Here is a 17,446-nt window from a genome sequence, read left to right on the forward strand (position 1 = left end):
AAGCATTATGTAAACAATTTACATACTATATAATCAATATAACTTATATCTAAGACAACAACAAACTCCTGACTTGCTCTAGTATGGGTGTGGTTATGGCGTAGCGCCTGTTGTTGGTTTCCCAAGGGGAAATCTCTCAATGTCAACCATTTAGCAAGGAAATTAGAGTCACCAGAAAGACAGATGCCCTGATCATAATGTGAATTCAGTCTATTGTAAAGTGAATTTGATGCACAAATAAAGCGAATTTAACACGCAAATTAAACTCAAAATGTTCACGCGTCTATTTATGCCTGAATAAATATCGATATTCGTGCAGAAATAGATACGTGAACAATGTAAGGTTAATTCGCTTGTAAAATTCGCTTTATTTATTTGCATCCGTTTATCCGCGAATATCACTATTTATTCGCGCATGCCGCTTCTGATGTAAACACCCCATTAGGCTTTGATCCTAATTGTGCCATTTTGGTTACTTTCGCTTGAAATTTAAATAAGATTGTGCTTTTTTTTTTTTTTTTTAAAGAGGGTGGAGCTACAAATGCCTTTGTGTTAGCATAGTGGCAGATTTAAAAACAAGACTAACGTCCTATGCTGTTTAGGGAGAGATTGTCACTAATGGTGATGTTTCCCTCCTCTGTTGATGCGTACTACGGGAGAGTGTCAATCAAAGTGTTTCTGCAGACTGTTTTTATCAAGCATGATTATTAAAAAATCTAATTAAGAAATGCTTACCATTAGAAGCTGGTCATATTCACAGACTTGCCACACAAGTGTGTTTAAACCTTTACAAAAGTGATTTTTGCATAATAGGTCCCTTTAATATTGTATCTTTGTGTTAGCATGTTCTCCTCTTCATAAAGCTTTGTTTCCTGTCCCCAGGCTAAAGACTTCATCCACTCAGAGCTGCTGGCGTACCTGTACTCGTCTGGAGATCAGAACAGTCTGATGGAGGAGTCTGCAGACCAGGCCCAGCGCAGAGACGAGATGCTGAGGATGTACCATGCCATCAAAGAGGCACTCAGCATCATCGGTGACATCAGCACCAGCACCATCTCCACACCTGTGCCACCACCCGTCAACGACAGCTGGATACCTGAAACCAGGTGAGGATGCCAACCACATCCTGACATGCGTGCCAAAGAATAGGATTTGTTTTACAATACCTTTCTATATGTTCATCATAGACTGAATAAAAGAGATTGGCGATATGGACTGATGGATATGGATTTTTTTTATAATGCTTTTGTTTTTTTTTAAAACATTTTTTATCGTTAAAATCAGTATAGTAGTCATAACCAGAACCAAACAAAATCTGCCAGTGTTGAGAAAGCTACTTGAAAAATGAGATAAGCTATTAGCTACTCTACTTAAAATGTAGCTTAACTACACTAAAAGCTACCCCCTGGGAAATGTAGCAAGCTAAGCTAAAAGCTACATAGCAAAAGTAGAGTAGCTACATCTAAGCTATTTTTATTACAAATTTCTATTTTTAATCGAAGCAACCTCAATGCAAGTCAATCATATCTTAGTGATCAATTAAACTGTCAATGAAACATATGAGGCAGAATTGTTTAGTTTAGTTGTTTTCTGTAAATAATATGCTGTACTAAACAAAAACAAATTATAATATATAACAGCTAAAACAAAAAATCCAATAAAACCAGCTAAAATACTATAGTCATTTATAGTAAAGGGAAATATTTTGGAAAAAGTATTATAGTGTGTGTGTGTGTGTATGTGTGTATGTATATGTGTGTGTGTGTGTGTGTGTGTATATATATATGTGTGTAGTATTTTAGTTTTTTTAAGCACAGCATCAGAAATTAAGTTATTGCATCGTAACATGTGCTTCTCGAGGGTTGGTCACAAGGAATCCTGCTTCAGAAATAACTCCTCTCCCTCAGTCATCTTTCCATCACGCAAGTTTCACCAGAGGTGGCAGTAATGCACCAAAAAGTTTGTTGTCAAACATTGTAAAACAGGAAGAAAAAGAAATTGTCATTCTCGCCATCAGATGGATTTACTTTCATCGGCTAGATACCGGCCTCAAAGCTCTGTGAATTATCGGAGCTAATAATGCTTGCAACACCTCCCTTGGTAGGCACTTGGAGGCATTCGAAACAGATGCCTGAGCCACCTCAGCTGGCTTCTCTCGATGTGGAGTAGCACAGCGACTCTACTCCGAGCTCCTCCCGGATAACAGAGCTCCTCAATCTGTCTATAAGTGTGCGCCCTGCCACCTTGTGGAGGAAAGTCATTTCGGCCTCCTGTATCCGAGATCTTGTCCTTTCGGTCATAACCTAAAACTCATGACCATAGGTGAGAGTAGGAAGGTAGATTTACCGGGGTTAAACATTTAAAGCTTTAGATTTGTATTTATCTTCCAAGCAAATTAAACTTCACCCTTCACTGCAGTTTCTCATCAAATCTTCTGAACAATCAAATGCTCACTAGTATTTGATACACAGCCCCCCTTTAAGGCTTCTGATTGGTCAACATGACTTTATGGTTAGGAGTGTGTCCACCACTTGTTGCTTTGGCATTAGAGGTGTGAATCTACACTGGTCTCACAGTTCTGTTACGATTATCATGCCATGGATTTGGTTCAATTCAATATCTCTGTGCATCACGGTGCATTGACGCTGCTTTCTATACATAATTAGATTTTTTTCTTCACAACACAAGATTTTTTTTTATTAAAATCTATAAATATATTAATATTTATATACTAGTTGCAATACAATTTTGTCCTTTAATACAAGCAGTAAGATATAAGAAATGTACCATTACTGTACTTTTTGTATGTATAAAACAAAACTCCAACTCATGCACAGAACCATATGAGCATTTATAGCAAATAAACTAATGTAAATGTTAATGTTGAGCTGCACAATTAATCGTAAAAAGATCTCGATTCGACCCCCTAGACGATCTTAATCCAGCATTATTACGATTTTGTCAATCATATTTTCAAGTTCAGGAGAGAAGCAATGGTGGCCACACAAGTATTCACATTGTTTTACATAAGTTATTCAGCAACGTGCACACCTCCAAATAGTGTTGAAAGAGTCACATGCTGTATTTATAAGATATAATTCACCCAAAAATTTCATTTCTGTCTTCATGTAATGTATTTGTGACCACAAAATCACACGTGACATGAGCTGAACGTCAGCTGTTACCACAGAAAGGACGTCCGCACACATCTGAATGAAGTCTTCTTTAGTGAACAGAACCTGCACAGGCTGTGCATAACAGCTAATAAAGTTGTAAATAACATTCAGTTTGTGGCACAGAGTGATCGTTTGGGAGCCGCGCGGGAAGTGAACCGCTCTTAGCCGTGAAAATGAAATCGAAAGGCTACACACTGTTGCCAGATGTAGCTGACTGATTCCAGCCCAAAAAACTATTCAAAACCTGCCGAAATGCAAAAATACCCACCCAGTCTTCTGTATTCACGAAAATCACATCAGTGACAGATTTTAAGCAGAAAATTATAGCTGTAAGCATATGTCTTAAAAACAATCATTTAACATCAGAATTATCATCAGCATAAATGACCAGGACAAATCTAAAGTCTGTTCAAGTCCACCATTCCAAGTCTACAAAATTTGGAATTTTAACCAACAGTAAAACTACACAAAGCCTGTTGCTGTTTTAAAACATGTTTGAGAATAACAATAATAATAGTCCACTCATGTTAATTTTTATTTTACATCTACAGAACCGTGAGAAAATCGTGATCTTTATTTTAGGCAAAAAAAAAAATAATAATAATAATTCGCGATTCTCATTTTAGCCAGAATCGTGCAGCTCAAGTAAATGGTATCCTGCTTGCTTTTTGAGCACTGTCAAAGGAGGTCTTACACCCTTTCATTATCTTCACTTGCTCAACAATAAGGGCTGCGATCGGCTTTAGAAATGAAAGCACTGTTTACCAATGAATGACGTGGAAAGAACAGCCTTGGTTACAGTCTATATGCGTATAATACGTGGTTATCACAGGTAACCTATAATAGACACAGTGGAGAAAACTCACACTTCTGGCACGCTCGTGTCTGTATCCACAAGTATCACTTTAACAGTCAAGAGTAGAGTTACCTCACAAACAGGAGGGAGGGAGGGAGGGAGGGAGGGGGGGAGAGAGAGAGAGAGAGAGAGAGTATATGAAATAGTGGCTCGTGCTGTGCCTCCTTCAGTGTCAATAAAAGACAGTCCAGCAAACTCACAAGCAGTAGAACTGTGCACAATTATCCACCTTTAAAGTAGTAGAAGCATTTTATTTACTCCCCCTCGCCTCCTTTACCATAGTATTCTACTGCGACATCGCGCATAGGAGATAAATGACATCAGTACGTAAAAACCGGTTATGATTATTACTGAACTGATATCGAATCGTCCCCGTCTGCATCACCCTGCACCGAAGAAACAATTAATTTTGACACCCCTATTTGGCATGCTGTTGACATCACCTTATAAAGCATTTTTATTTCATGTCAATGAAGATTTTCTTCTTAACTGTGCACGTGGACAAGATATTTTACAGCTTACAAAAAAATACCCATGTACATGTGGACATAGCCTCATTTTGCTTTCTGTTCTCCTTTATCTAAGCACTCCCAAATGCCAAAGACTACATATGTGGGCTTTGAGACAGTTCTTTCAAGTGCAGTGTACTTCATAAATATCTTAATACTACTTTTTTTTTTTGTAGTCCCACCCCTCAGCGCAGACCGCCTACATCTGCACCGCCCCCCAACAGGCCTCCAGCAGTGAGAGGTCCAACCCCAGGCCCTCCTCCTCTTAACCCCACCCCCTCATTTGCAGCCCCACCCATCCCCTCTCGGCCAGGTCAGCCCATGAATGCCTTTGGCAACAGCAGCCAGGATCCTTTCAGCGCACCTCCACAGATCCCTTCTCGCCCCGCACGCATCCCACCAGGCGTCCCCAGGTAAGACATTTTAGTATTTTGTCAACTGTAATCCCACAGTGCGTATGTGTGTGTGTAAGAACAAACATCTTAGGTATGAAGCTCAGAAGAATGAAAGCACAAAGTGTTTGAATAACAAAAAAAGTGTTCTTCTAGCTTCATATAATTACAGTTGAACCACTGATGTCACATGGGATGTTTTTTAGTTGTTTTGTATGAACTACTTCTTTAAACTACAGTTGTAAAGTCAAAAATAAAGACCAGGGGCCTCATGTACGAAGACTTGCGTGGAAATCTTACTAAAACATTGCGTACGCACGAAGCTGTAAATGTGCGTACGCAGAAAAAAATTCAGATGTATGAAACACTGCGTACGCCGAATCTCACGCATATTCTTTTGTACATCCGAATGAACGTGAAACTGAGCGCAACATGCACGAGCACAAAACCCCTCCCTGCCTCCTCCCCCGTATGAATATGCTAATGACTATGCTAATGGCAAAACCCAACGAAAAAGCAACGGCAAAATCAAGCAAAAAGAGAAACTTTGAACAGAATGTGAAATGGAGGTGCTGCTTTCGGAGGTAGACCGGAGAAAAGCGGTGTTATTTGCAAGTTTGTTCTCCGGAATTAACAACAAAAGAAAAAAATAGAGTGGGAATTTAGCTGATGCGGTTAACACAGTTGGGTCTGAACATCGCACTGAGTGCATTTAAAAAAGAAATAGTGTGGTTTATAACTGAAAAATGTTGCAATACCCTAAGCGGTCTCAGTGGCGCACCTCATAAGAAGCATGAGATCATGTACAGTCAAATTCGAGCGTAAACTCGGCTCGAATCCAGCGTCTGATAAATTCTTTCTTATTTTTTCCCCCGCTACATATCAGATTTTGCCCACTATTTATCAAAAGAAAGACAAGTAGGAATCATCAATAAGTTTGTGCATCATATTTTATTTGCACATTTATTGAATGGAAATGTTTCTGATTCACGCATGCAAATTCATCTTCAGATAGTGTCTTTATAGCAATGTGTGTGCGGTAGATTGCTCAGATTACATTGCGACTGCTGCAATTTGCGCTTTAATGTTTAGCTGGTCAACTGTATGGTATGGAAATCTTACATACCTACTATATGAACCCGTCTCATACAGCTGCCATTGCAAGGATCAGACACTTTGTAGAGAAGAATTTAACACAACTGCCTCTAGGAGTCGCCAAAGGAAATAAAACAGACACGCACAAAAAATGTGCGTACGCCTGCCAGAAAGCTGCCGTGAACCTGCGCACATTCCCACGTTCAGTTCATTGTTAGTAAATCCAAACGTGAGCGATTCTGAGCGTGAAACCTGGCGTACGCAAAGTTTTTGTGCGTACGCAGCGTTGATACATGAGGCCCCAGGAGACTCTTGTTTCTTCAAGCAGGATTCTTTATTGAGAACTTGCCTTATGCCCCATTCACACGGGGCGTCAGCTTTAATGCTTTCCCATTCACTTTGAGTGGGTGACGTCAGGCATTGCTGAACTGCATTGTGGATCTGTCAATGCAGCTTCACTGGCGTTGCTCGCTCCAGAAGAGACTTGCTCAACTTTTCAAGCGCCGACAGAAGCGTCAGCTTATCAAATTGCTGTTTGCAAATACACCAGCTCAGACAGTAGCCGATTTCTGACTAATTTCATTGGCTGACCCTGCTATGATGATTGTGTCAGCCCCAACTTCAGACACGCCCTTCTGTCAAGCATTGATGCTAAGGCCCCATGTGAATGGGGCATTACGAGTAGTCTGCAAGACGTCCTAGAGAAGTCTGACTAGGGCAGTTTTGCCCTCTACAGTATGTGTATTTTAGGCGGCAGTGCTTATAGGTGGAGACCAACCCTGATCTAATCAACATATAACTAATCAAATTTATAGGTGCTAATCCAATTAGCTTGGCAGTATTGACCTAATCTTTCATGTAGAACAAAGGCACAGTTGTTGAGACCTGCCCTTAGCTTTCAAATTCTTTTGTGATCTGCCAATGGTCATAAGAACAAAATGTTAATGATTCTTAAACCTGACCTACAAGACTCGTTCTTTAGAGTGTCATGATGTAAAACACAATTATTGTGTACAAAATTGCCTACTACTCGAGTAGGTACTACTTATGAATTCTCGTACTTTTTGCTTTTTAAAATACCATAAGTTCAAACATACTACACGGCTTGCATATTGAGTTTAATGTACTATAACTTATGGAAATATGTGATTTTAGATGCAGCCAATTTATATCCATTTTTAACAAACAAAGTAAAACAAAACAAAGTAACTGGAATTACGTTTTAATAAAAGAAACTGGGATATTGTTGGAAATTAAAAAGTAATCCATTACTGTACTAGTTACTTGAAAAAAGTCATCTGATTACATCGTGTTACTTGTAGTGCAATAAGGTTGATTTATACTTCTCTGTTGAGTAATTGGCGTCACCCATTTTTACATAGTCTGCACTGAAACACTAGATGGCAAAACGTTTTTATGTTCCTCTGTCAAGTGTTTTGGTTTTTCTGAAAGCTACAAGTAGCTAAAACTGGCTCATTCAGAGCCAGGAACCGGCGGACGTGCAACAACTTTAATCAGAAGGTAAACGCAAAACAAGTTTCCATCTGAAGCTCGTTCATGAGACTCGACAGTTAACACCCGCTCTATTGGGTTTGCGACCCACACTGATCATCGCTACTAAGCTGACCAATCACAGAGCTTGCACTTTGCGACACTAAGTGTCATCGCAAGTGTCATTGCAACATGTAGTTAATTTTTTTTTTTTTGAGAGGTCAGCATCAGCCACAAGGAGGGCTATGCGGCCATGTCGGACCATACGCATGCACTTGGCACAGATGTATAAATCAGCCTTTACCCCCAACACGGGTCTTTCCTCAAATCTTCACATCTCATGTCATTTCATTATAATCTTGTTTCTTCTCATCTGTTACAATGTAATCTAGCAGTTTACCTCATCTTATCTAATCTAACCCTTTACCCCTTCTCCTCTATGCTTTTCATGTGGTTGTGGGTATGTCTCACTTTTTTTTTTCTCACTCTTTTTCTCCTCCTGCAGCAGAAGACCCCCTGGCGCACCCAACCGGCCCACCATTATCCGCCCCGCTGAGCCCTCCCTGCTAGACTAGACCCGAGCGCTGGCCACCATAGTGTGCTGGGCTGACAGAAACACAAACAGAGAAAGGAATGGCTGGAGAACTGCACTGAAACATGTGCACGTGTGTCCACACAATACAGCCTGACCCATAGACATCCAAAATAAGTGTCCTCTGACCAGCGCTGCTAATCGCATCTTAAATCCCAGAGCTCAAAAATTAAGCACATAAATATTCAAATACATTTGTTATTATTATTATTATTGCTGTTGTTTGTTTTGTTCAACTATAGTGTGAACTAAAGGGTGTAGTGGCCTCCAACTTTCAGTTATTTTCATTACTCACATTAATCAGGTGACCACCAGGGGGTGTCCTACTCAGCTCGTGTAGACGAACCAACGGTAGACTTGACTAATGGGTTAAGATGTAAACAAGCACTGTGCAAGCTAGTTCAACTGGCCTGTCTTCCTGTTCTTGGGTGGTTGAAGACTCTTTCTTGTTATAGACACACTTCTTCATATGTGGGTTTTGGTTTTCATCCTTTATTTTTTCCTGACTCTCTAACTCGATATGCTGAAGAAAAACAAAACAACTGTTATGTTATGATGGGATTGATTTGATCTGTTTTCCATGTTTTCACATTTGGCGGTTACTATTATTATTACGTTCATTGATATTTTTGGTTTGTTTTAACCAATCAGATGAATACAGAAACATTCAGTTGCTTCTGAAATGTGCTATATTTGGTGTTGGCAACTGACATCCTCTTTCTGTTGTGCTGCGAACTTCAAAAGCACTTCTATAGTATGGGAATTTCTTTGATAGCTAGCCCAAGGAGGCGCAACTTGTATGGAAATGACCTGTTTATACAAATAATGGTTTTGTGTATATGATATAATCCTGAAAAAGCACGGTAACCGATACTGCCGGCGCTCTGTAAAATAGAGTCTCAGGTAACATCCGACTCCAAATCTGGTAACACCGTTTACGCTAAAGCTTAGCATTCTGATCGTTGTAACTTAAATTAATCTGAAGGCTTTTATTTCGCAATCAGGGATGTTGAAATGGTTTTTTGAGAGGGAAAAAAACATCAGGGCGCCACAGGAAGTGGCAATGCGTTTATACATGGTACATGCAGGTGAATTAGTGGTCGTGGGGGCATTTGCTACGTTTATGGATCCAATCCGTTTTCGCCTACACAAACACGGGGAACTTTCTGACAGCAAAAACTGGGAACTTTTAACATAGAGATCATAGATGTACTAATAGAGTGTATTATTTATAACCTGGGCATTTGTCTTTGTTTGCATTTTTCACAAACTCTGCTTCGGGAGTAGATGACAGATTTGGGCCCCTAACAATGTTTGAATGGAATTTCGAGTGAAATCCTGGTTTTGATTGCATAATTGTTGATGTTTTATTGAGGGAAATGGACCGTGACGAATTTAGTTTTTTCATTTGAGGATACCAATGTGGTTTTGATCAATATGTGTGAGGAACTTTGATTTTAGCCTGGTGCATTTTTTTTTTTTTTTTGTAAATAATCAAAGACTTGGAGTCGGACGCGGAGTAAAATGTTTCTGAATGCTTTTAAATCACTCCTGTGTTATGGCTCCAGTGATGACGACTGCTGCTTTTTCTTCACAATACAGTGCAGTCAAAGTTTGAAGAAAATAAAATTTATACTCTTTTTCAAATGACCTGTTCAAAACTGGACGAAGCCCAAAATCACTGCAGCCATAACTTTCCTGTGGTCTATAAGGTTATGGTGAGCCTTCTCTGCCTCTAATAACTGTCCTTTTGTAAGTTGTGAGGGACAGAGGACATGTTCAGCGTTCTTTTTTTAAGCTTTTTGGAATAACAAATCATTGTCAAGTGCCTGTGTAGCAAATTAAAATGGACCTGGAGCAAAACTGCACAATGAGAATTGAAAGTGCGATAATAAAAGGTGTTGTGTATAATAAAGATCTGGCGCTCTGGTGGTCGGTGTTTCCTTGCCTCTTCTCCCTCATTTAGCGTGATTTGTGTCTCCCAGCATGCATCTCTTCCACTTTGTGTTCTCTTAGAAACAAGTCAAAGGTGTAAGGGTGTAATGTAGTGATGCTCTATTGGTGTAGGACAGAGTTTGCAATCCAGTTGGTGCCAAACAGAGAGTCATGCTTTACATTAAAGTCACCATGAAACGGAAGTGAGGATTTTGCTTTTTTTCTGCTATATGGATATACACTAACCAGCCACTTTGTTAGGTACACCTTACTAGTACAAGGTCAACCCCATTTTGCCTTCAGAACTGCCTTAATCCTTTGAGGAATATTTCCAGTACACTGTTGAATCTATGCCACAGAGATTTTGGTCCCTATTGACATGACAGCATCACACACTTGCTGCAGCTTTGTCGGATACACATCTATGATGTGAATCACCAGTTCCACCACATCCTAAAGGTGCTTTATTGGATTGATTTCTGATGACATTGGAGGCCATTTGAGTACAGAGAACTCATGTTCAAGAAACCAGTCTGAGATTATTTGTGTTTTATGACAGGGTGTGTTATGCTCCTTGATGCAGCCATCAGAAGATGAGTACACTGTGGTCATAAAGGGATGGACAAAATACTCAGGAAGGCTGTGGCATTGACAGGAGGCTTAGTTAATACTAATGGTACCAAAGTGTGCCAAGAAAATATGCCCCACACCATTACACCAGCACCACCAGCACCACCAGCCTGAACAACGTTGATACAAGGCAGGATGGATTCATGCTTTCAAGGTGTTGATGCCAAATTCTGACCCTACCATCCAAATGTTGCAGCAGAAATCTACACTCATCAGACCAGGGAAAGTTTATCCAATCTTCTATTGTCCAATATTGGTGAGCCTGTGCCAATTGTAGCTTCAGTTTCCTGTTCTTAGCTGACAGGAGTGGCACCTGGTTTGGTCTTCTGCTACTGTAGCCCATCTGCCTCAAGGTTGGATGTGTTGTGCATTCAGAGATGCTCTTCTGCATACCTCAATTGTAACGAGTGGTTATTTGAGTTACTGTTGCCTTTTTATGGGCTCGAACAAGTCTGGCCACTCTCCTCTAACCTCTGTCATCAACAAGTCATTTGTGCCCACAGAACTGTCACTAACTGGACATTTTCTTGTTTTTCTGACCATTCTCTGTTCACCCTAAAGATAGATGTGCATGAAAATCCTAGTAGATCAATAGTTTCTGAAATACTCCAACCAGCCTGTCTGACACCAACCATGCCATGTTCAAAGTCACTTAAATCATCTTTCTTCCCTATTGTGATGGTCGGTTAGATCGTATTAACCAACAGCTAGCTCTCTGCAACTCTCACATGGTCACCTACTGAAGCTAAGCAGGGCTGCGTCAGGTCAGTACCTGGAAGGGTGACCACATGGGAAAGCTAGGTTGCTGACGGAAGTGGTGTTAGTAAGGCCAGCAGGGGGCACTCAACCTGCGGTGTGTGTAAGTCCTAATGTCCCAATATATTGATGGGGACTCTATACAGCTCAGTAAGTGCTGTCTTTCGGATGAGACATTAAACCAAGGTCCTGACTCTCTGTGGTCATTAAAAATAGGGGTTTAACCCTAGCATCCTGGCCAAATCTGCCCACTGGCCTTTGTCTATTATGGCCTCCAAACAATCCCCGTATCATAACTGGCTTCATTACTCTGTCTCCTCTCCACCAATCAGCTGGTGTGTGGTCTGGCGCAATATGGCTGCTGTTGCGTCATCCAGATGGATGCTGCACACTGGTGGTGGATGAGGAGATTCCCCCTTATGTGTTAAAGACACTTAAAGAATTATTATTATTACGTCTAAATGCATAGAGTTGCTGCCATGTGATTGTCTGATTAGAAATTTGCTTTAACAAGCAATAAAATGGCTGGTGAGTGTACATCTACTTGAAATGGTCCTGAAATAAAGAAAAAGTAGGGCAGTGCATGATTTTGTTATTTGGGAACCAATTGGATTGTTGAAAGTTGGGTGTTGCTAACAAAACCAAGGAAGATTGATGAATTCAAAGCACAAACAACACCTACTTATATTCCTCCCTCTAAAGGAATTTCATGTGACCAGGATGTAAAGAAAGTTGTGTTGAGGGGGAGGTAAGTTTTGTGGTATTAAAGTTAATGAAGGGAAATAAACTTTTCACAAAATAGTGAAGTGCACAGATACATCGTTTATATCTACAATTACTGTATAAATGCAAAAATAAGGAGAGTAAATGTTGATTTCATGGTGACTTTTAGGGCTTTAAAATAGCTTGTAATGTCTAGTTAGTTGAAATGCATCAGATGCTCTTACAGATACAGAGTGTAACATGCATTTCCCCAGGTATATTCTCTATCTATAAATGTTGTAAAGTCAAGAAGATATATGTTAATATGTCAGGAATGTATAAGGCTTCTTTATATTTAAGTTTTTAGACCCATCTCATGAGGAGCCTCTAACAATTTTACACAGTATACATCATTAGAAAAGTGAAGAACTGGAAAGCATTTATACATGGTGCATGCATCAGACTTCATGTGGAAACTTGGCTATTTGATGCAATCTCAAAAGAGTGACTATTTTCGTACAAATTGATCCTTTTTATTTTGTACAAGAACGTAAACTAAAAAAACAAGGCACACCTCCAATCTTCACGCTTATGGGGATGAGGAAATCATGCTAAAATCTTCAAAAAGGATTGTACAAATTATTACAAGTTAGCCACTAAATTGAAAAGATACAAATTGTCAGAATTGTGTTGTATCGTAAATTATGTCGGACACTGCAGTGCGCAAAATTTGACATCATGTTCTGTGACTCCTCTTTATTATTAATATTTTTTAAAATAAATTCAACATGTAACAATTACTAATAATACCAAAATATAGGTAACACTAGCTATGTTTCTATCTAAAATTGTGAATTAACTTCATGCACAAAACTAGATTATCACATAAAATATTTGATACTAAAGCAGGGTTTCCATCCAAAGCGAACAAAATGATCACTTCCTGATTAACAGGCGCCAAATATTTACAGTAAAAACGGAATTCGCTGCGATGAAAAAGCTGCGTGAATCTTTTCTTTATTTAATAAATGACTTGCGCCTTAGAACACAGTCCTGACACGCAGTGAACTGGCGGTAGCGTTCGAAGGTGTGAGACGCGGATCACAGATGCTCTTGATTCTGTAGGTCATTAATAAATATAACAACACTAATACTGAAACATGGTATGGTTATGAAGTTTTAGAATGACTAAAACAACATTTCAGATGTTTTACAATGTGCTCAGCCTGCTGGTTTGTCCATTTACACACATTTTCATCATCACATGATCTCTTATAACAAAATAATGTGACCTTTGTTCTGTAAAAGTTTTTCCATCATAGTTTTTGCGCATATTTTTTCGCATCAAATAAAAAGTTTATCCTTAGTTATGCACAGATTTTTTATGCGCATTTTCAACATTTTTGCGCATCTTGGCATTTCCATCAACCAATATTCAAAATGCACATTAAAATATGTGGATAAAAATATAGCTATACTTTAAGATAGTCTATTAGTTATGTATATACTAATACAAACAAACAAACGAACAATACATTTATTACGCTATCCATTTTTTTACGGAAAAAAGTTGCACATTGTTTGTTCGTGTTAACGTGTTAACTAAGTATGTTATTTAATGTTAGCAAACACAACTTTAGATTTTAATTATACGTTAGTAAAAGTTAAACTATGATTAATCAATACAAGATAATCATACTTAAATCATGTTATTACATTACTTAATTAGCATTAACTAATAGACAATTATTTTACAATGTTACCATAATATATTATTTACTCCATTTCACTGCAACAATCGATTTGTGTGGAACCCTGCATTTAAGTTAACTTAACATATAAAGTATCAAATGAATAACTAATAGTACATAAAAATATGTGGAATACATATTCAAAACTGAATTGTGGATGTCTAAATGACAGATCCCATAGAAATCAATGAAAAAAATTTTGATTCATTAATAATAACAACAGAGTAGTTATTAGTCACTATTAAAATAAGTATTAGTATCTAATAAATAAGAACTAGTATCTATTTAATAAGTACTAGAACTGTATCTAATACATAAGTAGTATCTATTTAATAAGTAGCCTACTAGTATCTAATGAAAAGAACTAGTGTAATGAGTAAGCACTAGTATCTAAAAATAGGCACTAATAAATAAGCACTAGTACTTAATAGAAAAAAAAAATAGTAGTAGGCCTATCTAAAAAAAATAAATAAATAACATTAATATGAAAACAGATACTTGTATGGATTATAGATTAAATGTCAAAACGGCTTGCCATAGATGGGTAATCGAGTAGTGAATTAGCAAGGGGCTGCATAATTCAGACCTCCACTTACACATACCCACTAGAAAGTATTTATTTTCAGCATATACACTAATTCTAGGATATCGGTTTCAATGATTCGAGAGTATGAGTCACATTAATAGCGTCAGGATTGAGAAGCACTATTTTGTTCTAGTGTGTTTTTAAGTTCCCTTAGTTGATGTCATCTTTGCATCCGTTATTAGTGTGTTCAATACGCGGTTAAATATGTAGTCTCTGTTTCATCTGTAACAATGTTTCACAGGCTTTGAGGAAATGATGACACGTTGGTAATGAAAACCTCAACTTTGCACATTAGAGCCAGCCAGATTACTGTAAACAGGCACGTTTAACAGTGTGATGGATGTCAATGTAATTCTTGTTGCTGATGTGTGGTTTCGGTTGCGGTTGTTGAACAGACGTCCACCTCCCCGACGGCCAGAGAACCAGTGGTGAAGCAGATTCAGATCTCCGGAAGCAGTGCTGGGTAAGTTACTTCAAAACAGTCATGTTTTACTAATTAACCCCTTAACTGTTCCTCCAGGGAAAAGGAAATAATTTCATTGTTTAACTCCTAATGTTGCTAATTAACTGTATTTTGTTACATTAAATGTATTTTTTTCAACACATCCCATTATTTAAAAAATATCAACCTCTACTAAATGATTGACATGTCGGTTTAGTATAAACTATGAGAAATCTTAAAATATGAAGTGTAGGACTAATTTTTTTTAAAGGGCACCTAGGTTACCCCTTTTTTCAGATTTAATATAAGTCTGTTGCGTCTCTAGAATGTGTATATAAAGTTTCAGCTCAAAACACCCACCAGATTTTTCATTATACCATTGAAAAGATGCTGTTTTATACACATTTCCAGTAGGGGTGGTTTTGTCGTACTACGCCTTTAAGCCTAGTTCAGGATACAGGCTAACCTCTACTGATGTGTGGATATCTATTATGTTATTGTACAAAATAAACCTGATTTAACTTCCACAAACCGGGATTGAAGCGTCTTCTTTTATAATTGTTCTGACACGCGGCTGGGCTGATGAAGTAAAGCTAAAGTAAATCGCTGTAATTTACTACACACGTGCTGTAATGCGCGCAGCTGTCAATTAATTCGGTGGGCGGGGGGACTGCACTCCTACCTTAAGTTGCGGTCGGTCTGAAAACCGCTCTAATTGGTCCACCGTTTTTATGTTGTTAAATTGAAAAAACAAGAACTGGGTGTGTTTATATTACCCCAATATGATGGTCTATACACTATATATACACATATGTTTGTCCAAATAGCTTGAAAAGTAGAATTTTCACCATAGGTGCCCTTAAAAAAGTAATCAAAGTAAAAAAACGTAATAATACTAGGTAATCTTTATTTTTTAAAGTATGCCATAAAATATTTCAGATTCTCTTTTACTATATCTTTTAACAATAAAACCAAAATCAAGTTTAGTAGTGCAACAGGATTATGTTTGACTTTTAATATATTTATAAACCAACTATGTTGTGTAGTGTAAACCATTATTAAAAGCAGTCAGTATTTGAAACAGTCTAAATATGGTCAACCATTTGGTAGAGCAGGCAGTTAAAGGGTTAAAATTATATTTAAATAACTTTTCTGATCGCTTAGAATGAAATGTAATTTATTTACTTGACTAAATAGTACCTGTAAGTATTAACACAATATATAAATTAAACTTAATCTGTATAAAAATGATCAAAACACATTTTATGTATAATGACATTCATGACTGAAACTATCAAACTCGTTTCTTAAGCAAATGCTTAAGCCAAAAAATGCTGGCCAAATATAACTTGCATTATTTGACAAATTGTACTATTATAAGCCATATCTGAATACTTGCAATCTCTGACCCCCCGACTTTCTACCATATATCATCAGACTTTTTTCATTATTCATTTTTCTTCTTTCAATAATCTTGATAAATGAAACCTTTTTTTTTGTTGTTGACTTAACTGAATATGTATACAAAAAAATACAATTTCTCAGCTCTGAATTTATTTACACAGAACTGTTGAATTTATGTAATGTATTAAAATGAAGTATATTAAATAATAACTCCTTTACTTTTTTCAGCAGATAAGTAATTTAATTACAGTAACTAGTTACTTTGTAATTAATTACACCAAACACTGTCTGGAAGAGACCCTGCAGATGCCTGCAACGACACAACAACTGCTGAGAAGCTGCTGATTCAATGTGTATTTAAAAAAATGGTTTCCAAAATATATGATTTTTCCAGGGATTACAGTCTTTAGTGAGCTTTACTCTTGCTGATTTGGAAAAAGTGCTACGTTTTATCTGCTTTTTTTCTTTTTTATCTTGCATCCAGAAGTAATTTATGGAATTTTTAAATTCTGTTTTCTATTTCTGTGGCATTAAAAGTCTTTAAGTAACCATCTCATAACTTAGAAGCATTACAAACTCTAATATGAAAAAAGGCTGTCTAATGAACACTACTCCATCTTTTCAGATCTACTATTATTCGTTCAATGCAACAATTGCCTACAGCGTTTGATTAATCATTGAAAACAATATAACCTACATTTTCACACAAATAAGACAATGAGAGGGCATATTACTTTTTTATAGTGTTTGTGGAACAAAAGCAGAGGTTGCAAAACCGCAGTGATGCCATATTTTTTTTTCCAACCTTTTAATTAAGATTATCTTTAGTTAAAATACATTTTCTTCATAGATTGAAGAACATTTTAATAATCTAAAGAATTCCCACACCCACCCTGCCCTTCAAACCCAGGTGAGAGAAGCGGTGCAAGAACAGAGCCCTGAGGCACCCCAGTAGCAAGATGGTGTGGCTGGTATACCTCACCTGAATGACTTGTGTAAATTAACCATTAACATCTAAAGAACTTTAACATTCCACAAATGATTATTTATATTATTTAAAGTAGGAAAACTTTAACAGCTGTTTAGTTTAATATACTTTAGGGCAGTGCTTCTCAAACACATTCCTGGA

The 17,446-nt window shown here is 37.7% G+C and overlaps 1 protein-coding gene across 37 annotated transcripts in view; it reads left to right on the top strand.

Moving 5' to 3' along the window:
- The window catches only part of dnm2a (dynamin 2a), a 91,022-nt gene extending 74,149 nt beyond the window's left edge, over positions 1–16,873 (top strand). For 15 of the 37 annotated variants that reach the window (XR_015479863.1, XR_015479861.1, XR_015479860.1 and 12 more), the window contains 3 exons: positions 883–1,106; positions 4,718–4,954; positions 8,025–10,026. Coding sequence is in view for 30 of the 37 variants with exons in the window: in XM_087242890.1 (XP_087099016.1) it covers positions 883–1,106; positions 4,718–4,954; positions 8,025–8,094 (531 nt within the window). In the remaining 7 variants the exon portion in view is untranslated. 37 annotated transcript variants of the gene reach the window in all.
- The last annotated feature ends 573 nt before the right edge of the window (positions 16,874–17,446 follow it).

This window comes from Danio rerio, chromosome 3 (genome assembly GCF_052040795.2).
Source record: "Danio rerio strain M-AB ecotype USA chromosome 3, GRCz13ab, whole genome shotgun sequence".
NCBI lineage: Eukaryota > Metazoa > Chordata > Actinopteri > Cypriniformes > Danionidae > Danio > Danio rerio.